At 38.7% G+C, this 23,773-nt stretch overlaps 2 protein-coding genes across 2 annotated transcripts; one reads left to right on the top strand and one right to left on the bottom strand.

Moving 5' to 3' along the window:
- Positions 1 to 665: 665 nt before the first annotated feature.
- Positions 666 to 1,562, top strand: LOC149185876 (uncharacterized). Its single transcript, XM_089409153.1, has one exon. It carries the CDS (start codon positions 666 to 668, stop codon positions 1,560 to 1,562), a length of 897 nt encoding a protein of 298 aa, XP_089265279.1.
- Positions 1,563 to 22,585: 21,023 nt separating this feature from the next.
- Positions 22,586 to 23,075, bottom strand: LOC149185875 (uncharacterized). The gene has a single exon (XM_089412515.1). It carries the CDS (start codon positions 22,956 to 22,958, stop codon positions 22,755 to 22,757), a length of 204 nt encoding a protein of 67 aa, XP_089268641.1. The 5' UTR covers positions 22,959 to 23,075; the 3' UTR covers positions 22,586 to 22,754.
- Between the last annotated feature and the right edge of the window lie 698 nt (positions 23,076 to 23,773).

The following is a 23,773-nucleotide window of genomic DNA, read 5'->3' as shown; positions in this document are numbered from 1 at the left end:
CAACTATTTCCCAAGCTTACACTTCAGCTTAAGAATCTGATCTAGCCACACATCGTTTCCCTTATAACCCTCGACCGTTGGATCAGGGGTTCAAATATTTGGGTTATTGGATCAAGCTAAGGGGACACAAGATCATGGATTGGACCTAGCTGATCACAAAATTGGAGAAACGGATCTCGCACTGGAGCCATCGATTTCTATCCATAGCAAGGAGGCTAGTTCTCATTAAATTAGTTTTGGAGGCCACACCTGTATTCTAGATGGCTTTAGCCTGGATACCTAGAGGTATTCTTGCTCGCCTAAAGCAATCATGTTGTAGATACCTCTGGAATGGAAAACGGGATAAAAGAGTTTTTTCTTGGATCAGGTGGGACAACATTACTCTACCAAAGAAATGGGGAGGTTGGGGCCTTAAGGATCTTACACACTTTGCACTTGCTTTGGCTGTGAAAATGGGATGGACTTTGCTCACAAAGTAAAATCTTTGGACATCTATCTCATACCACAAATACATATGGCCCTTACAACTCATGGATTGGATCTGATTACCTGGCTGGAACGGAACAAGTATATCAACAATATGGAAAGCTCTGTTGTACTCGCTCCCCCTCATCTGCAGCCATCTAACATGGAGAATAAATGATGGATCCAGGGCATGCATCGGAATGGATCCATGGACAGGAGGTGGAGGGAGGTGTTATCTCGCACAAGAGCTTATTAGGTTACTCAAACAACAGAATACTAGAGTAAAAGCTCACATAGCGGATCAGGAGAACTCATCCATATTAACTCAAGAATGGGAATCAGCTGTGCAGTTAAATCTGCCTCCTGATTGGCATCAAAACTGGGAGGATTACACGAATGCTCTGAGTGAATATCATATTCACATTAAAGATGGACCAGATGAACTCATGTGGGACAAGGCTGAATCTGGATATTACTCCCCCAAGGAAGGGTACCTGTGTCTGATTAATTACAAAAAGCTAGAAATAATACAGAGCTGGTGGAAGATCATCTGGCAATTAAAGACCCCACCCCGGACAAAACTCTTCTTCTGGTGCTTACTCCGGAACAAGGTTCCCACTGGGGAATCACTCATGCATAGGTCTGTGCATGGTCCCACCTGGTGCATACTCTACAAACAACAGTCCAAATTGACCACTCATCTTTTTCTTATATGTGGAATAACTAAACAAATGTGGAAGGAGGTAACTGAGCAGCTCGGCTTCATGGGTAATTGGGAGGGTGAAAACATCTTAGTAGCTTGGGAGGCTTGGTATCGAGCTCACTCCGGTACAAACCGCACGTGCCTTCCCCTTATCATTAGCTGGGCAATTTGGCTAGCTAGGAATAAACTGATCTTTGAAAATGGCTCGATTCGTTGGCAATCTGTTATTGCCAAAATCATTGCAGCATATCATGAATTTCTGGAATATACCCCTCCGCGGATATTTAGACCAGCTGCCCCAGACCCTATAGATCACTCCATACCATGGGTCTTCTTCGATGGTGTTGCGCAGCAGCATGGATGTGGCGGGGGGGGTTCATTCTATATTTATTAGCTCATCATCAATTCAAAGTTAAGATGGGCTTAGGCATAGGAACGAACAATTTCGTGGAGCTCATTAACATTAGACACCTTATGCATTTTGCATTGAATCATGATTGCAAAGACTTACAGATATATGGGGATTCAAATATTATCATAAACTAGATCAATATGAAATCTAGATGTCATGCACACACACTCTTAAATATTTTGGATGAAGTTATGCATCTCAAATCACAATTTAATAATATCATTGTTCATCATATCTACAGGGAGCATAATCACAGTGCCGACGGATTATCCAAGGAAGCCACGCACATTCCAAGAGGAGAGTGGATAATCCATGAAAAGAGGGGCAGATCACAATATCAATACTACTACAGGCCTTACATAGACCAAATCTACCCCCGGGTGGATGACCACTGATTTTTCCATGTATATATGATGATGTAGGAAACGCGTTTTACTTATGAATAGCATCCTGCGAGGTGCAATTATATATTTTGCTTATTATACATAACATCCTGTGTATGTTTATTTTTGACAATTTGATATAGCATCATCATGTGTGATGATTTTTTGATATGGTATTGATATATACAGGAAGGACCATAGACTCTAAAGCCATGAAGGAAATCCGCATATGCTGAACAACATTTAATACATGTCATTTTTCACCATATAATGAAAGATTACGATTTTTCCGTTGGAAAAAAAAAAAAAAAAAAAACACATACTTAATCAGTAAAGCACCAACGGATTGCTTAGTTGTTCGAGTTCGTGTTGCTAAGTACCTCACTTATTATGAGGTCACAGGGTCAAATATCGTTGATTCGCTTGGGGTTAGGCCTTGCTAGTTTCGATGACGGGTAGATATTTTCAGTTTGATCTACTTGGATTTTCACGCAGATGTAACAGTCACTCAGTGTCCGTGAACCATCCTTAAAAAAACATACTTAATCAACATTATAGTTCCATAATGTTGAAGAATCTAGGGAAATTCATGACTTAGTGATTCTTCTCAAACTTATTGATAATAGTGTGTGTTGTCTTCTTCAATTATCTTTGTTAAATTAGTGTGTTCTTCAATATTCAAACAATTTTTGAATTTAAGTATGGGGGCTTTACGCAATGCATTATATTATATATCATTTTGGGTTTCAACTGCGTTAAGTAAGTCATTCACATATGAACATTTCCATGAGAGGTAGTCGTAACTGACTAATTTCTCATGATTTTTGAATAGTTCACTTAGCACTCATTGCATCGGTTGATTCATTTCACTAGTTTCAATCCCACTTCTTCACCCTTGTGAGCATCACCTGATGCAACGAGTGCTAAGTGAACAATTCAAAAATCATGAGAAATTAGTCAGTTATTCAAACAATTATCAAAACGGACGATCAACAATAAAAATAAGTACACAAGATGTTGGCTCGAAGCTAAGCCAAAACCTATCCTCTTGAGAATAAAACCCTTGAATCTCTTCTTATAGATATTTAGATGAATACCATCACCCTTGACAAAATAGACACAAGGTTACCTCCAAGATGTTTTTCACTATTCTATTCACTTCTTGGTCTACAACTTACTACCTTGATATCACTATACTGCTTCACCTTGTGTCTTCTCTTTCACTCTCTTCGACACTTTCTTCTATCGATTTTCCACAGTCCTTTGGTTCTTCATTGGTTGCAATAGATATGAGGGACACCACTTCTTAGCGTTGCACTTTGTACTATCAGCATGTATATATATATATATGTATATATATATATATATATATATATATATATATATATATATATATATATATATATATATATATATATATATATATATATATATATATATATATATATATATATATATATATATATATATATATATATATATATGCACAATCCCTTAATTGGTTCTGAGATATATATTATAGTGAGTAATCCTCTGAGTGATATCACTGTGTATAGACTTTCCAATATATATATTACCGAATTACTTTGAGCTCCTTACAGACATCTGAGATATGCATATGATCGACCTTATTACTGCCTTGCGAGGAAGATATCAATGAGGTTCTCTTTACGGTATTGCGAGGACTTTATGACCTATCTTTTCTTCTAGATTTGTGAGGTATGGAACACTTGTTTATATATCGAGACCATAGTTCTGAGACTAAGATGCTTCCAAGATAACCAAAGTGTCCATTATTTTTATTGATGAATGTGATGCATAGACTATTCTAAAGATGATCCTTTTGACCTTACATTAACTCCTATATATATGAGTCAATGATCATCTATTAAGCCAACAAGAGTGCCTTAGTTCTAGGTCGACATATCAAGGAAATTTATTACGTATTGTAGAGAAGCTTTGCATGATAATAGTGACACCTCTTGGAGCTTAACCTTTGATCTTATGAATTTCATAAAACTTATGATAAAACATAAAAAATTATAAAGACATAAAGAATAAGTCTTTGACCTATGGTAAAGACATCTTACTCATGAAACCCATGATTTAAGGAATTACAATTTTCTTCATAACGTTATAGATACAAGTCATAATGAAAACTGAACCTTGTTACTTTTCCTTCAACACTCCCTCTTAAAAAGGTTGGTATTCATTAAATGGTACATGGGTATTCAACACTAAAGAGATCTCCGAAGAAGAGTCAGACTAGTAATCCATCTGTATAGCATAATTATAACCAAGATTGTCACATATCGAGGCCTTGACTAAAAACTCTATCTCTCAGTAGATCAGAGCACAATGTTGGCGATACCAATAATGATAGACATTGACATGATTGTCTCTCAAGGTTCATACCCACCCAGGTGTTAATTGATTATGACCTTCTAGGACTATTCTTATCTTGGGTCCACATCCCTCAAACAATATCAGTCCTCTTATCTACTCTTTCTTGGATGCCCTACACATCCTCAAAGAGTCTTGGATGCGAATGATTACTCAATCCCATGCCCTAGGAGCTTCCTTGAGACCATAGAGTGCCTTCTTTAATCTGGAAACATGGGTCTTTCTATCCTTTACTTCATATCCCAATAGTTGTCCAATTTAGACTTCTTCATCTATGGTACCATTCAAAGAAGCTATTTTGACATACATTTGATGTACCTTCCATCCCATGGATGCTGCCAGAGATATCAGAAATCAAATCATGGTGTACCTTTCAATGGGAGAAAAGGTTTATTCATAATCAATTCCCTCTTCCTGAGAGAAGCCTTGAGCCATGAATCTTTCCTTTAATTTGTCAATGATTCTATTCGCAGTATGCTTGATTATATATAGCCATTTAGAGGTTACCACTAATTTGTTATATGGTCTTGGGGTAATTTCCAAAACTCCATTCTTCATGATAGATTGATACTCCTCATTCATTGCATCTTTCCATTCTTGATGTTTGGATGCTTCTTCAAAGGTAGAAGTTTCTTCTTCAATGAGATTTGAAATGTATGTTGCATATCTTGAGTACCGTTTTGGTTTCTTGCTTTCCTTGAAAGTTCAATTTGCCATATGACCTTTTGCTTCTTGGAGAGTGGTTGTTAACCAATTAGATATTTTCCTTCTTCAAGGAGAGTGATTGGTTCACTGGGACCTTCTTCTTCTTGATGAGAGACTTCTTCTTCATTAGAAGCTTCTTCCTAAAAACTAGGAAGATCCTCTTCATCTGAATCATATGGGAGATGCTTGGATTTCTTGAACTCAATTCTTTCATCAAAGATTACATCTTTTCTTACTTATATTTGATGTCCTTCCTTTATGTAGATTCTGTAGGATTTTGAGGAGTTTCTATATCAAACAAAGTTTCCTTTCTTGCTTGCACGATCTCGCTTCTTCCTTTTGCCCTTGGGAATGTGAATGTATACTAGACATCCAAATATTCAGAGATGATCAGCATTAGGTTTCTTCACTGTGAAGATTTCTTCTCGAGTTACATTTCCAAGTGACATGTGAGGACTTCTATTTTGAATGTATACTACAGTTTGTGTTGCTTCGCTCCACAAGAATTTTGGTAGATCTTGATCATGCAACATAGCTTTGACACTTTCTTCTATACATTTATTCTTTTGTTCAACTACTCAATTTTGTTCAAGATTGTAAGGAATAATAAGCTCCCTCTTAATCCCAAAATCCTTATAAAAAACAATGAGTTATTTTGAAGTATATTCACCTCCATTATCTAATCTTAGGATCTTTACCTTCCTTTCTATAAGATTCTCTACCTCTGTCTTGAATTCTTGAAATTTTGTGAACACTTCATCCTTGGATTTTAGTAGATAAACCCAAGTTGTTCTTGAATGATCATTAATGAATGTAACATAGTATATCTACCTCCAAGAGATTTGGACATGGGCCCACATACATCAGAATGAATGAGATCTAAAATATCTTGAGCCCTGGATGTACTATTTGCAAATGGTTTCTTTGCAATCTTTCCTATGGCACAACCTTTCTAGATTCCTTCATGCTCTTCTTTGACATTTGGAATACCATTTACAATGGAATTTAGTGTTGGAATAATTTTTTAATGGGGATGGTCCAATATCCTATGCCATAATTCACATGGGCTTCTTTCGATGTGGACAAGTGCTCGATTTTGAGGAGATGAGAGTTTGTATAATTTGCCTTCTCTAACTCCAATAAATCTAGCTTTTTCACTGCTTGATTCTCTAGCCCAAATCACTACTTTACCATTTATAAAAGATACTCTATCTCATTTTTCTTCTAGATATGAAACTAAAATTATATTTTTGTACAAACCTGGAACATATAATATGTTTTTGAGATGTATGTTGCCTCCACCTTCTAGCGCAATTTATGTTGATCCAATTCCTTTGACATGATAGATCTTGTTGTTACCAAGCTCCATCGAGTATGAGTTCTTTCCTTTAGATAAGGTCTTGAGTTTCTTGTGATACCCAGTCAAATTCCTTGAAGCTCTTCTATCTATTTCCCATATGTTTTAATCATGGAATGTTCTGGAAAGGGATGAGACTATTCCTTAGTTTCTTGAAACTTTGAGATCTTTGGAAGAGAAGAATTTTCTCCACACTATTTGGAAGTATTACTTGATTAAACCCGTTAGGGATGAACACTTATTCACAATTTTTTCCATGATATAGTTGATCTCCTTCATGCCCCCATGAACCATAACTCTGATTACAAATTTAAGAATCTAGAGCAATTCATGGCTTAGTGATTCTTCTCAAACTTATTGATAACAGTTTGTGTTGTCTTCTTTAATTATCTTTGTTATATCAGTGTGTTATTCAATCTCCAAATAGTTATCAAAATAGACAATCAACAATAAAAACAAGTACACAAGATGTTGGTTTCAATCCAGAGTAAAACCTCTCCTCTTGAGAGTAAAACCCTTGAATATATTCTTATAGATATTTAGATTAATATGAAGACCCTTGAAAAATTAGACATGAGTTTACCTACAAGATGTTTGTCACTATTTTGTGCATTTCTTGGTCTACAACTTACTGCCTTGATATCACTATACTCCTATTTATGTCTTCTCTGCCACTGTCTTTGACACCTTCTTCTATTGATTTACCACAATCTTTTGGTTCTTCATTGGTTGCAATAGATATGACAGAGATGACACCTTAGCATGTCACATTTTACTATCAATGTGTGTGTGTATATATATATATATTCACAATCCCTAATTGGTTTTGAGTTATATATTAAAGTGAGTAATCATCTACGTGATATCACTGTGTACATACTTCCCAAATATATATTACCGGATTATTCTAAGCTCGTCACAGACTTCCGAGAGATGCATATGATCAACCTTCTTACAGCCTTGTGAGGACTGTATCACCGAGCTTCTCTTTACGGTCTTGCGACGACTATATCACCTACCTTTACTTCCATATTTGCGAGATATGGAACACTTGTTTATATATCGAGACCAAACTACCAAGACCGAGATGCTTCCAAGATAACCACATTGTATGTGTTCTTTTTATTGATGACTCTAATTTGTAGACTATTCTGAAGATGATATTTTTAACCTTACATTAACTCTTATATATATGATTCAACGATCATGTATGAAGCCGGCAGGAGTGCCTTAGTTCTCGGCCGACATGTCAAGGAGATTTATTGCGTATTGTAGAGCGGCTTTGCATGATAATAGTGAGACTTCTCTTGGAGCTTAACCTTTGATCTTATGACTTTCATAACACTTATGATGAAACATGAAAAATCCTAAAGACATCAAGAAGGATTCTTTGACCTATGGTAAACACATCTTGCTCATGAAACCCATGATTCAAATCTAAATGAAAACCAAATGTAGTTACTTTTCCTTCAATACATAATACCTACATATGAGTTATCTAGATAAAACAAGTTGATGCAACCATTGGACCAATGATGGAAGATGGAAGTGAAGATGGAAGTGAATGAATCATATCAGGGCAACACAAGATTATTATATTTTGTAGTTTCATATGACAAATAATTATATATTGATAAAATATTCACCAAATAATTAGATATTTAAGTATCATCACCCATGCTATTGGGATATTAGAAGATCAAGCCTCGCATATCATGAGACCTGTCAAGTGATGTAGCTGCTGGTAATTTTTCCTCACACGCATCAACTCTCTATTATTTATTTCTCCTTAGCATGTTTCATTACATCTAAAATCATTTTCATCAACCCACTCAAACTAATTCCTAACATTTGAAATTACCTTCATCTCTATTATGGGACATATTGGAATGTTAGCTCACTGGAATAACACGAATCAATGCACCTAAAACATTTCTCTGGTACATTTCTATCCTAGTATAGATAGAATGTCAACTGATAGATACTCTTTTATATTAGTTAACATTACCAATTATTGAATTTTGGCATATTAAAATTTTAGAGCATAAACACATTCATGAAACAAATTACAAATTTTATAATATGAGTTGTCTTAGTAGATTCCTTTGAACTAAATTTTTTTCCAAGGGATACCGGGATATCGAGTGTCGAGAGATTAGGGTATTAGTTATCAAGGATTTCTTAATGTACTACTCTTAACAGAGTCTCATCCGATCTAATATGTGGAACCTTGCTAATGGAACCTTGAAATATGGGGCTTTCAAGAGATTGAGATAACTGGTGATGGGGTGTTCAAGTATCGATTGATCGGGGCTTTAGAGTTTCAAGAGACTAGCAAAAACAACTTTTAACTAATCTTCTGAGTCACATCACTGTGTGTAGACTTTCCAAATATATATTACCGGATTATTATGACCTCCTTACAGACTTTTGAGAGATGCATATGATCGACCTTCTTACAGTCTTGCGAGGATTGTATCACCGAGCTTCTCTTTACAGTCTTGCGAGGACTATATCAACTATCTTCGCTTCCACATTTGCAAAGTATGGAACACTTGTTTATATATTCAGACCAAACTTCTGATACCGAGATGTTTCCGAGACAACCATAGTGTATGTGTTCTTTTTATTGATGAATGTGATGTGTAGACTATCTTGAAGATGATCTTTTTAACCTTACGTTAACTCCTATATATATGAGACAATGATCATGTATCAAGCTGACATGAGTGCCTTAGTTCTCGGCTAACATATCAATTATATTTACTATGAAACATAATAAATCCTAAAGACATCAAGAAGAATTATTTGACCTATGGTAAACACACCTTGCTCATGAAACCCATGATGCAAGGAATAAAAATTTTCTTCATAATATTATAGATACAAGTCATAATGAAAATCGAACCTAGTTACTTTTCCTTCAACACATAATACATACATATGAGTTATTTAGATAAAACAAGTTGATGCAGCCATTGGACCAATGATGGAAGATGGAAGTGAATGACTCATATCAGGGCAACCAAAGATTATTATATTTTGTAGTTGCATATGTCAAATAATTATATACTGATAAAATAAAAAGGTTCAATAAAAAGGTTCAATAAGAAGTATAATAACTTGCCTATTGAGATAAAGCCTCCTCAAGCTATTGCTCGTGTAATATTTGTTGGAGCCTTTCACTGCAAATTTGGCTTTACCCTTAGGTAGAGGAGAGTCTTGTACTTTGGATCAACTCCAAGTTGATGCTCTTAAGGTCAAAGAAAATTTCACCTCGGCAAGGAATTCAAGAGGAAAGAATGAACCTACTGAGAAGAAAAATGAGAAAGAAGAAACTTTGTCCTCTGGTCAAGCTAAAGAATTACCAAATATGAAGTGGGAGGAAATGGATAAACTCATTAAAAGTTTATCTCATAACGTGGTGGAACTTGAGCTTGAGAACAAGAGTCCTCCCAAAACAGAATGCTCAAGGTAACAACCAAGGTTATAACCCACAACTTGGCTTGCAAATCACCAGACCCTACAAGGAAATATACTCCTTTTACTCTAAGAGGGTAAAATACTTGGGAATGATAAAATATCCAGTGGTAAAATTGGTTCAGATCCCTGTGAAGAGAATAGTGATGGAAATAGTGGGGATCCAAGGTGGGGGGCCCTATCAAATTAGATCTAACTTATGCCACTATTCCCACATTTGGAGGGGAGAAAGCAGGTTGTACAGAGAGTCCAGATTTGTAAAAATAGTGACTACAGCTAAAGGTTCTAAAAATTCTCCAGTGTATTGAAAATAAAGTGACCTCTCTTCCCTGTTCCTAGAAGAAAATGAGACCATCTTAGTAGAAACGCAAGTACATCTGACGATGTATTTAGATGACTAGCACATATATAAAAACAAAGAATGGAAATTATACTTTGATGGAGTGAGTTCGAAAGAGGGAAATGGAGTAGGACTATTGTTGGTGAGTCGTGAGGGAATATTGATACCTCTCTCATTCAAGCTAGATTTTGAGGAAACCAACAATGTGAAAGAGTATGAAGCATTTCTCCTTGGGCTACAAATAGCAAGGAATATGAATATTAAATGCTTCACTGTGCACAAAGACTGTCAGCTGATTGTAAAGAAGATCCAAAATCAATGCCATGCTAAACACCCCATATTGAGGACTTACCGAAAGGAAGTATGGGATTTAATTGATAAATTATTCCACACCTTTAATATCTAATTTATGCCTAGAGAAGGAAACAAAATGGCTTATTCCCTTGCTTTAGCAACAAGAAATTTCAAATCTCCTCAAAACCCGCTTCTCAGGTACGAGGTGGACGCCGGACACAGACCCTCTATACCTAATAATGTCATGAATGGCCAGGTATTCGAGGATGATGAGAAGTTCAAAAAACTATAGAAGTATTTTTGGAGTTCACTAACCCAACTATTTATGAAGGAGAGGAAAAAGAGGCAGATCAAGAGCCAAATTCATGGGAAGATGCAGTGGCTGGACATAAAATTCTACAACTAGAAGGGAATACTATTCCTCGTGGGCTAGTCCCAATGGAAATATTATTTAATAAGAATGATTGCAATATCGGCTCTGAAGACAAACCCCAAACAGTCATACTATCTAAAGGAATCCCTGCACAATATAAACACAGGTATTTAAATCTCTTCAAAATGTGTTGGGATGTTTTTGCTTGGTCTTATGAGGATTTAAAAGCATTTGATACTAACATCATACATCACAATATTCCTTTAAAGAGTGGAGTAAAACCATGCAAGTAGAAGCTCAGCCAAATTAATCCACTCTTACTCCCATCTACTGAAAAAGAAGTGAGGAAATGTCTACAAGCTAAAATCATAATGCCTTTAAGGTACTCAGAGTCGTGGTCAACCTAGTCCTAGTCCGAAAAAAGAATGGCAAAATAGGGTTATGTGTATATGTTGAAATTTGGTAACGGAGGACAGGTGGTTCCCTTAGGCTTTGATCTTTGGCCTAGGGAAAAGTGTCCAAAAGAATTTAATTTTTCTCCTAAAGTGAGATTTAAATGAGCATTTAATCTCAGCCATTGATCTAAATCTATTTCAGCCATTGGATTTAGAGATCACCCAAAAGTCACTTGGATCACCCAAAAGTCACTTGGAGTTATATTAAGGGAGGAAAAGGAGGAAAAGATCACACATATTCGATTCAATTCTTTCATGAGCAGATTGAGAGAAGGAGAGAAAGAGAGCAAGGGAGATTTCTGGGCGGTGTAACAACTGCGGAGTATTAGCAGCGGTGTATCAACAACAACAGCGGTGTATCAGCAGCTGTGTATCAGCAACAACAGCGGTGTATCAGCAGCTGTGTATCAGCAACAATAGCGGTGTATCAGCAGTTGTGTATCAGCAACAGCAGCGGTGTATCAGCAGTGGTGTAACAGCTGCGGAGTATCAGCAGTGGTGTATCAGCAAGGCTGAGTTTCAGCAAGGCTGAGATAAGTTGTTAAAGTCTGTTTTCTGATTTTTTTGCTGAACATTTCTCTTACTGTAAAAAGGCATTTTCCAGAAATAAAGAACAACTCTCAAACTGGATTTCCCCAAGAGTTGTAGGGGGTTTTTCCAGGGTCACATTGACCAAAATTCTCAGTGTTTAAATGTGTTTTAATGGCTATTTATTACTGCTGATTTTTATTTCTGCAATTTCCAACATTCTGTAAAATTTCCAGAATTTGTGTTTTCGGCAAATTTATTTTTTTCAGCTTGTTAAATGTATGGTTATGAGAAAGGGCATTTAACTATATGGGAGAAATAAGGAGAAACTGAAAACCGGGGTGGGAAATGAGAAATCTCTACATGGTATCAGAGCTTGAGTGCTGAAGGGCAGTTTGGGACAGCAAAAAGGAAAAATTACAGTTGCTGATTTTTCACTCAGAAAATTCCAGCGAGCTGATTTTTTCATAAACAACAGTTTTATCTTTACTACAGCAGTGCTATTTTTCAGTTTTAGGACAGCAGGATGTCATTGGGATTGAGGGTAGAGGATAGGCTGGATGGACATATAAATTACAGCGTTTGGAAGGAGAGAATGTAGAGTATCTTTGAGGAGGCAGAAGTCTGGGATATCATGGTGCATACCACACAGAACCCTATTGTTGTCTCTACTGATGCTACTCAGTTGACAGCTTATAATAAAAAGAACAACAAGGGTAAGAGGCTGATTCTAGACGGAATCAAAGACCATTGCATTCCTCATGTGAGAGGAAAGAGAAATGCCCATGAGATGTGGACAGCGTTGTCCAATCTCTACCAGAGTACCAATGAGAACCGGAAGATGGTCCTGAAGGAGAAGCTGAAGAACATTAAGATGGGTAATGATAGTGCAGCTAGATATCTCACAAAGATTACTAATGTGAGAGATGAGTTGGCAGCGATTGGAGAGGCCATTCCACCCATTGAGTTGGTGCAGATTGCAGTGAATGGCCTCCCCCGTACATGGTTGAACTTTGCTGATGGGGTTTGTGCATGTGAGACCCTTCCCACATGGGAGAGGTTTTGAGATGATTGCATTCAGACTGAGATCAGGAAAGGTCAGCTTGGGGTAGCCAAGCCAGTTGAGCAGGATGAAGATGTAGCACTGGTGGCAGGAGGCAAGAAAGGGAAAGGGAAGAAGCAGGCTTCCACAAGCAGTGGTGGGGGAAAAGGCAAAGGTAAAGGTAAACATGGGAACACACAGAAGGACTATTCCAAGGTGAAGTGTTGGAATTGTCAAAAGATGGGACACTATGCAGTTGTGTGTCCGGAGAAGAAGAAGAAGAAGGGGAAGAACCAAGACGTGGAAGCTTCAGCAGAGATTGAGGACTTTGCTGGTCGTTTTGACCGAGTGTTTGCATTCACTACGTGTGAGTCCTCTAGTGCAGGATCACCTGCCACACAGGTTCAGAGGGAGCATGCTTTTCCCTCGATTAGCGGAGCATCTTCAGGTATCTGGTATGTGGACAATGGGGCTTCACGTCATATGACAGGAGTCTGTGAGTACTTCTCAGAGCTTTCAGAAAGTGGCACTGATATTGAGGTAGTGCTCGGTGATGACAAAGTTGTTAGAGTAGTCGGGGTGGGGACAGTGACATTTCAGAGGGAGTCCAAACCTCCCTTAAAGGTGTCAGAGGTTCTTTATGTGCCAGGGATGAGGAAGAACCTCATATCCATCTCAGCTTTGGAGGACAGAGGATATGAGGTACTGTTCAGGGGTAGACAGGTGTTGATGTATCCCAGGAGCACTCCAGCTGATTCAGCTAGTGTGATAGGTGTACGCCATGCAAAGGTGTACAAGTTTGCATTCCAGCCCCTTTTGGCATTGAGCAGTAGTACCGACAACAGAGCTAGCAGTTCTGAGCTGCGTGAGATTTGGCACCGCAGGATGGGACATATGTATCATGGAGCCTTAAGGACATTGCGGGAGATCACTACAGGTGTGCCAGATTTCAGTACTGATCACTTTGATACTTGCAAAGGTTGTGCGATGGGCAAATTTGCCAAATCCCCTTTTCCCAGCAGTGACAACAGAGCGACAGGGATACTTGATTTGATTCGTTCCGATGTGAGCGGTCGGATGTCTCATGTTTCCTCGAGTGGATATGAGTACTAAGTTTTATTCATTGATCATCACTCCAGGAGGACCTGGATTTATTTTTTGAAGACCAAGAGTTAGGTCTTCAAGCGGTTTCAGGAGTTCAGAGCTCTTGTGGAGATTGAGACAGGTCGAAAGATCAAGTCCTTGAGGTCAGACAATGGAGGAGAGTACACCCTTGGAGAGTTTGTTGACTATTATGCAGAGGCAAGCATTAGGAGGGAGTTCACTGTTCCTTACAACCCCCAGCAGAACGGGGTTGCGGAGAGGAAGAACAGATCCATCATAGGGGCTGCCAAAGCCATGTTACATGATCAGGGGTTGCCATTGTTCTTGTGGGTAGAGGCCTGCAACACAGCTGTTTACTTGCAGAACAGGAGTCCGCATCGTGCCTTGGGGCACATGACTCCGGAGGAGGCTTTCTCTGGGAAGAAGCCTGATATTGGTCATCTTCATATCTTTGGATGCATTACATACTCCTATATACCCAAGGAGAAGAGGACCAAACTAGAGCCCACCGCAGAGAAGGGTATCTTTGTGGGCTACAGTGAGACCTCAAAGGCCTTTCGGATTTACATTCTTGCACAGAGGAGAGTTGTTGTCAGATAGGATGTGAAGTTCGAGGAGGACAGGGTCTTTACGAGGTCACGGGAGTTAGAGTATCTGGATCAGCCAGACCCTCAGCAGCAGTTGAGTCAGTCGCAGGGATCCAGTGGGCAGGGATCAGGAGGATCCGGAGGTACATCTATGAGGATGTCAGGTCCGTCAGTGAGCAGTGGCTCGCCGAGCTAGAGGGGTGGTGCTCTGGGCAGCATCCAAAGCAGTTCACTAGGGAGTCCATTGATGGACAGCTCACACGGTGCCTCAGCTTCTACAGGTTCAGGTGCAGGCAGGAGGACAACAGACAGACAGTCAGGAGTTCAGGCTACTGATGGTGATGAGGAGGAGGAGTTCCATTCTCCTATGGGAGAAGCATGCTCACGGAAGAGAAAGCCCAAGTGGCTTCAGGACACCTTGAGAGATGCCACATCTGTTACTGAGCCGAAGAGGCCGGTCAGAGAGAGTAGGTCACCTGAGAGGTTTTGTAGCTATATGGCGGTGGTTACCAGCATCCTTGACTTTGAGCCTTCTAGCTATGAGGAGGCAGCTAGCCAGCAGGTCTGGAGAGAGGCCATGCAGGAGGAGTATTCTTCTATCATGAAGAATGATGTTTGGGAGGTGGTGCCGAGGCCTGAGGGAAAATCCGTGGTTACTTCCAGATGGCTTTACAAGGTAAAGCATGCTGCAGATGGCAGCATTGAGAAATTCAAAGCGAGGTTTGTGGCTAGAGGGTTCTCCCAGATAGAGGGAGTTGATTATGAGGAGACCTTCGCTCCCGTGGCCTGATATACTTCGATCCACTCCATTATATCGATAACAGTAGAGATGGGTTGGAAGATCCACCAGATGGATGTGAAGACCGCATTTCTCAATGGCTTCATACAGGAGGAGGTGTACATTGAGCAACCACAGGGCTTTGAGGTGCATGGGAAGGAGTCCCATGTGTGCAGACTGAAGAAGGCCCTTTATGGCCTGAAGCAAGCTCCCAGAGCTTGGTACTCCAGGATAGATACATATTTGTAGGGGATGGGTTTCACAAAGAGTGAGGCAGATCTGAACCTTTACTTTATTGTGATTGGTGAGGAGCCTCTCATTCTGGTGCTATATGTGGATGACTTGATCATTACAGGTGCAGAGAGACTCATAGAGCACTGCAAGAGAGATCTTGCAATAGAGTTTGAGATGAAGGACATCGACTTGATGCATTACTTTTTGGGTTTGGAGGTGTGGCAGGAGGAGGGGCATTTCTTCCTGGGGCAGGGGAAGTATATTGTGGACATCCTTAGCAGATTTCACATGGAGTATTGTAGACCCATGTCGACACCGATGATCACCAAATGGAAGAAGCTTCATGCTTCAGATTCCGAGTTGGTGGATCCCACCTTGTACAGGCAACTGATTGGTTCCTTGATGTATTTGGTCAACACTAGACCAGATATCTGTTTTGCAGTCAACACGATGAGTCAGTTTATGTCTGAGCCTAGGAAGGTTCATTGGGTGGCTGCAAAACACATTTTGCGGTACATGCAGGGGACAGTGGATTATGGTTTGGACTACAGGTAGGGATATGGAGTGAGATTGGCAGGATACACTGATTCTGATTCGGCAGGTTGTGCTTCTGATAGGAAGAGCACTTCAGGGTGTTGTTTTGGGTTGGGTTCAGCAGTAGTGTCATGGTTCAGCCAGAAGCAGCAGCCAGTAGCACTGAGTTCAGCGGAAGCAGAGTATATGGCAGCTAGTCTAGCTAGTTTTGAGGCTATCTGGCTTCGCAAGATGTTGTTTGGCTTATTTGGTCAGCCGTTGAGACCTTCAGTGATTTACTGTGATAATCAAAGTTGCATTAAACTCACGGAGAATCCATTATTTCATGACAGGTCAAAGCATATCGGGATCAGATATCATTTCATCAGAGACTATGTTCAGAAGGGAGCTGTGAAGCTTGAGTATATTTCCATTGATGAGTGGGTCTTTATTAAAGTGGGGTGAATTAAAAAATAAAAAGTGAGATTTAAATGAACATTTAATCTCAGCCATTGATCTAAAGCTATTTCAGCCATTGGATTTAGAGATCACCCAAAAGTCACTTGGATCACCCAAAAGTCACTTGGAGTTATATTAAGGGAGGAAAAGGAGGAAAAGATCACACATATTCGATTCAATTTTTCATGAGAAGATTGAGAGAAGGAGAGCAAGAGAGCAAGGGAGATTTCTGGGCAGTGTAAGAGCTGTGGAGTATTAGCAGCGGTGTATCAACAACAACAGCGGTGTATCAACAACAACAGCGGTGTATCAGCAGCTGTGTATCAGCAACAACTGCGGTGTATCAGCAACAGCACCGGTGTATCAGTAGCTGTGTATCAACAACAGCAGCGGTGTAACAGTTGCGGAGTATCAACAACGGTGTATCAGCAAGGCTGAGTTTCGGCCAGGCTGAGATAAGTTGTTAAAGTCTGTTTGCTGATTTTTTTGTTGAACATTTCTCTTACTATAAAAAGGCATTTTCCAAAAATAAACAAGAGCTCTCAAACTGGTTTTCCCCAAGAGTTGTAGGGGGTTTTTCCAGGATCACGTTGACCAAAATTCTCAGTGTTTAAATGTGTTTTAATGGCTATTTATTCCTGCTGATTTTTATTTCTGCAATTTCTAGCATTCTCTAAAATTTCTAGAATTTGTGTTTTCGGCAAATATATTTTTTTCAGCTTGTTAAATGTATGGTTATGGGAAAGGGCATTTAACTATATGGGAGAAATAAGGAGAAACTGAAAACCAGGGTGGGAAATGAGAAATTTCTACAGTATATTTTCGTTACCTTAACAGAGAATATTTGAAAGATAATTACCCATTGCCTAAGACGGATTACATATAACAGAAAGAGGTTGGATCAATTAGAATGTTCATGATGGATGGGTTCTTTGGTTACAACCAAGTGGTAGTCTACCCCAATGATTAGAAGAAGAAGGTTCTTCTTCAATGAACTTTGAAATGTATGCTACATATCCTGAGTACCCTTTTGGTTTCTTACTCTCCCTAAAAGTTGCGCCTCTTTTCCACTTTGTCGTTTTACCTTGAGCATTTCCAGCTCCATGAGGACTTGTTTTTCACTCAATTTCTTGTTTTCTTGCTCCAAATATGTGATGACATATTTGGCCCTCTCCAAATTGTCTGCTAAAGCTTGTACTTGAGCCTCCCTTTCTTGTACGATGATGTCTTCGATGGTTTCTTCATCGTAAGACTCTATGTCAATGATTTCAACTCCATGATGAGTATAACATTGCTCTAGCTCATCATGATCAGTCAAGTCAAAGTCCCTTTCCTCCTAATCATCACAACTCTCCTCCAGCATCTTTTCCTTCCCTTTTTGCAGCTGGTACACATGTACCTACTGTGTCGAAGAAGAAGGCAAAGCCCCATCCACATCCTATCGAGCTAGCATTTGCCTATGAGTTGATGAAGAAGGCAAGGTCCCTTCCACATCCTGTGGAGAAAACACTTGTCTGTTGGCTGTAAATAATCTCCTTGTCCCCCTTTGATATGTCATGTAAACGAGCACCTAAGTAGTTCTAGTCTTCTTGGCCTCCTTATTCACCTGAACACTACTAGAAGGTCCTCCTATTTCTTGAGACACTGGTGGAGGAATTTGAGGACCCCTGAAGATGTCATGAGAAATAAAGGTCTCCCAAGAGATGTTGAGGAGACTGAGATGATGAAGCACAATCATCTTGATCAGGGAGTAGTGATAGAGACTGCTCATTTGCTGAGGGTATGGCTTCTTCTGGACAAAATGAGCCATCTTCTCAATATTCCTGAACAATAAGTAAGGGAGGTTTAACATCCTCACCCTGGTAAAATGCATGAGGAGCCTGATGTGATAGGTGTACAACCTGGAGAATCTGCGTTGACAAGTGAAGTACTTCATGATGATTTTCATCATGGGTACGTACTTGTCTTTGAGAAATCTAAAAGGAAAAAGTATCTTCACCTCATTTTTGTATTGGGGTTTGATATAAGGCTCATATTAGTGTTCATCCAGATCCTGGGCTTTGTACCACTTGTCCCCTACATTTGGAATCCTGGTGGGATATGAAATGATGGAAGGTGAAAATATGAAAGTTACCCCAACAAGAGTCACCCTTTTGTCCCGATGATGAGCTACAAAAAGTCTAGTCAGCTCCAAGTGGTATTGAACTCTCTCTACCTGCTCAAAAAACTCATAGTAGCCAAGATATCTGAAACATGTGACAGCCAACTGAGAGGCCTGCAATTCCCTAATGTTTGAAGGCTCTTCTCTGATAATTCTGCCTCCCTTATGTGGTTTTCTCTGTTGTCTAACCCTATCTGCTGAGGTACCACTGCCTGTGTTTGCTCCTCCTCATAGTCTTGGTCCTCTTTGTCCATGCTTTCAAGGCTGGAGGTTGTATGAATGGATTGAGTGAAAGTGTATTAGAAATGAAGGGATGAGAGATGAGATTATGGGCTAAAAATGAATGAGGGAGTAGGAAATGAGAGGGAGGGCTTGTTTGAGATATTTCCCTTGGGGAAGAGGGATAAAAGGGATAGAAATGATAGGTGATAGGATGAACAATGAGGGTTTAGGGTTTTAGGCATACAAGGGAGATTTTTAGGGTTTAGAAACATGCCACGGAAAAATTAGTTTAGAAGTTAAATTGGAAACCAAAACTGTAGTGAAGGAAGTCAAATTACTTGTATGCAGGTGAGAGAGAGAAAATTTGAGGCTTTTCTAGCCTTCCTGCTCAACGTGCAACGCCACCCTAGAACCGCAGCGCCAATGTAAAATTACACTACGAAATTTTTCTAGACACAGAGCGCTATTCTCAACGTGTAGTGCCAAGTCTTCAACGCGCAGCGCCAACCTTACCTACCACAAAAGCGTAATGCCACTGCTCTAGAAGTGCAACACCACCCTCTAGAAGCGCAACAACAACCTTCCTTCACCCAAAACTTGCTCAAGTTTTCCCCTTCTCACTTTTTGACTCCTTGCTTGCCAAATGAGAACAATGGTCTTGAAAATTAAATGTGAGAGCTTAAATAGGAGTAGATTTTGATTTTTCACTTGAAAAACCCACATTATAATGTTTCTTGTCCTTCTTCAAAACTCTGTTTTTAATTCCTTTTCTTCTTTGTCTCTATTAGGTGGATAATGCTCATCTTGAACTAATTTTTGGAGTGTTTCTTTGTCTTCCAACAAGGAGAGATGCTCTGGTTCATTTGAGAACATTTATTACATAAAGTGGCTTAAAATTACATAAGAAATACAAATAAACTCAAAATACTTTGTTTTCACCTCAAAAGTATGATTGAAAATTGACCATGAAACCATAACTGAAGACAACCTGAAGAAGGGTCAATAAGTATATTCTATGAGGGAGAAATCAAATTTTCAGAAGAGAAGACAATCATCAATGGATCAGTTTGACATGACCTAATGAAATGATGTGAAAATTTTAGCATGGGACCCCTAAAATGAAAATTCAAAGAGAAAATTTTGATCCCTGATGGTAGTATGCAAATAATGACACTAACATTAAGAATAAAACCCTTGAATCTCTTCTTATAGATATTTAGATGAATACCAAGACCCTTGAAAAAATAGACACAAGGTTACCTCCAAGATGTTTGTCACTATTCTCTGCACTGCTTGGTCTACAACTCATTGCCTTGGTATCACTATATTCCTTCTCTTTATGTCTCCTCTGCCACTGTCTTCTCTATATATGCACAGTCCCTTAATAGGTTTTGAGATATACATTACAATGAGTAATCATGTGAGTGATATCACTACATACAAACTTCCCAAATATATATTACCAGATTATTCTGAGCTCCTTACATACTTTTGAGAGATGTATATGATTGACCTCCTTACAATCTTGCTAGGACTATATCACTGAGCTTCTCTTTATGGTCTCATGACAACTGTATCACCTATCTTTGCTTCCAGATCAATGAGATATGGAGCACTTGTTTATATATCAAGACCAGACTTCTGAGACCAACATTCTTACGAGAAAACCATCCTGTATGCATTCTATTTATTGATTACTATGATGCGTGGATTGTTCCGAAGATGATTTTTTTACCTTATGTTAACTCCTATATATATGAGTCAAAGATCATGTATGAAGGCGACAAGAGTGCCTTAGTTCTAGGCCGACATATCAAGGAGATTTACTGTGTATTATAGAGTGGTTTCACATGATAATAGTGACACTTCTATTGGAGCTTAACCTTTGATCTTATGATTTTTATAACACTTATGATGAAACATAAAAACTCCTAAATGCATCAAGAAGAATTCTTTGACTTATGGTAAACACATCTTGCTCATGAAACCCATGATGCAAGGAATAACAATTTTCTTCGTAATATTATAGATACAAGTCATAATGAAAACTGAACATAGTTACTTTTCCTTCAACACATAATACCTACATATGATTTATCTAGAAAAAACAAGTTGATGCAACCATTGGAGCAATGATGGAAGATGGAAATGAATGACTCATATAACAGAAACCCAAGATTATTATATTTTGTAGTTGCATATGTCATATTAGGAGATCGGGCCTCCAGTGTCATGAGATCTATCGAGTGATGTAGTTGCTAGTAATTATTCCTCACACACTTCAACTCTCTATCATTTCTTTCTCCTTAGCACGCTTCATGACATCTAAAATGTTTTACATCAACCCACTAGAACTAATTCCTAACATTTGAAATTACTTTCATCTCTGTTATGGGATACATCTATTACTTGTCAATTAACATTTTAGGAGTTGGGTGTTGAGTTGTCAGATTTTAAAATTCAAACATAAAACACAATTCAAATGACCTAACCCTAGATTTGATCTTATCTGTAGAACCTTGCAACACTGGAAACCTTTGTCTAATTAATGACATATGCTAGAATCTCATGTGAAGAGCAAAGGATCTCACTCAAAGCATGTGAAGAACAAAGGATCTCACTTAAAATTATACTATGTATTAACTCATATTAAAACACGTCAACATTTCTCAAAGGAATAAATACACTACAACATTACATATGTACATAGAATTTTTCTGTTTAATCTTTGTCTACCATTAATATCTACTACTAGTCCTTTTAGAGATTAAATTCACTAGTTTATCTTGACCACTCTCTTGGCCTAATTCAACATAGTTTGGGCCTTTGTGTTTTCTAGCCACACACTTCAATCCATGCCGGATGTCTTACATAAATAATTAGAATATGAAGTTTCCATAGTTTAACAAATCTAACAAATCCATAACTCTACAACCGATCACTATAATAACTCTCGACTCTAACCTCAAATTTATCTTCTAAGAAGATGAGAGGATCACGTATTCTTACAGAGACTTCACCTTCCATAGTGATCCTAGCTTGCAATCTTAAATATCAAACCAAAAAAGAAGAGCACACGTGAAAAATAAGAATGGCAGTACCCCACAGCTCTCCCGGATACAAAATGTCAACACATCTGAACTGGGTAGATAATCTACCAGGCTTCTGATTGCACTGTACGTCGGCAAAAGCTGCCTGGTTGCAGAGTAGGGTTCCAAGGGTTTCTCTCGTCCCCTTACATTTCACAATGAACTTTATTACATAAATCAAGGTGAAGTCTCTGTAAGAATACGAGAAACACACAAAAATTACAGAAGTTTCATCACCGCCATCAATTTAATTAAAACGTTATTGAATTTAATACAGGCAGTAAACACATCACACCTCAGTTATGTTTTGAACACCTTTCCCACATACGGTACGATAACCCATTTTGGACAATGTGCAAAAAATAATTCAATAAATGGATTTCAGATTTCAATGGTTGCCACACATTCAGATTTCAATCGTTGCCTCACATTCTGCTCACAATATCATAACGATCCAAAATTGAAACGAGCAAAAGAAAATACAATAAGTAACCTGAAAACATCCCTTTATTTACTATATTGCTAAACAAAGAGTAACGAGTCTGTCTGCCCCATACCAAAACTGTCACTCATCCACAAAAACCATACCCAGAGTGTCATACAAAATAGCAATCGCCTGTCCAGGAAGATCCTTCACATCAAACCCAAACAGCTACCGCAGTACATCTCAATAAAATTGAGAGGCCAAGAATGGGATGAATAAGGCGAGAACGCCAGCAAATAGGGAGGGAACGAAGGGAATTGAAGCAGCACCTGCTTCCATTGTCGGACTAGGAGATGGTGCCGTAATCTCCGCTGCTTCCGCTCCCACCATTATCATGATAGCGAGCCAGAGAGATATAGAAGCGTTGTTAACTGCCTTCGCCGCCATTGTTGCTCAAATTCACAACACGGCTACTGAAAATATCAAAACCCAAATGTGAATCTCAGACAAAGCAACCCAAATTCTAAACGACAATCTTCCTCTTCTGAAACTTGAACTCTCTATTCGAAATGCCCGAGAGATGAGAATTATGATTGACAGTGGTGCTTAATTATAGTCGAGGGTGCCTCCCACTACCGACGACCAAATCGCTTGAACCCTAAAAATAATATAAAAAAAATTGAAGAAATGCGTTGGCATTTTTTTCGGTAATATGTGGGTCCTGTGATTAGCGACCAAATGCACCCACGCGCCCACCGAAACAATTTGACCACCGTATGGTAACCCTCTTCCACATCATATAAAGAAGACCTCTTCCATCACGTCCCTGTGGGGCACGGCCTGTCCATTTCATTTTTACTCTCTCTCCCTCAGTATAATCTAAGATAATCTTTAAATGGTTTACTTATTAATAGTCGAGGGTGCCTCCCACTACCGACGACCAAATCGCTTGAACCCTAAAATCTACTAACTAGTTATTGTGTTTTTTCTTTTTTATTTAAATTAATTAATTAAAAAATTAGTATGAATTAGTATCACGTGAAATTAATTATAGTTTGGTAAATTATGGTATTGGGCCGTGGTATTAACAAAACTTATTTATATATTTAAAATCTCTATGGTACCATAGGGGTAGACTTTCATGGTTAAATATTTCATCTTCATCTTGTCCTGAAAATTTGATCTTCAATCGACCAAATATTCTCTATCATTTTTTCCAAAAATTTTCATGAATTAATAAATGGTTAAATATTGTTATATGT

This window comes from Pinus tabuliformis, chromosome 3_1, assembly GCF_031772625.1.
Source record: "Pinus tabuliformis cultivar Carrire ecotype Pingquan chromosome 3_1, CPIR1, whole genome shotgun sequence".
Lineage (NCBI taxonomy): Eukaryota > Viridiplantae > Streptophyta > Pinopsida > Pinales > Pinaceae > Pinus > Pinus tabuliformis.
This window is presented reverse-complemented; position numbering and strand designations above follow the sequence as displayed.

Coding starts and splice junctions, on each gene's coding strand:
- LOC149185876 (XM_089409153.1), top strand. CDS start 666: ATGGATCCATGGACAGGAGGTGGAGGGAGGTGTTATCTCGCACAAGAG.
- LOC149185875 (XM_089412515.1), bottom strand. CDS start 22,958: ATGGCGGCGAAGGCAGTTAACAACGCTTCTATATCTCTCTGGCTCGCT.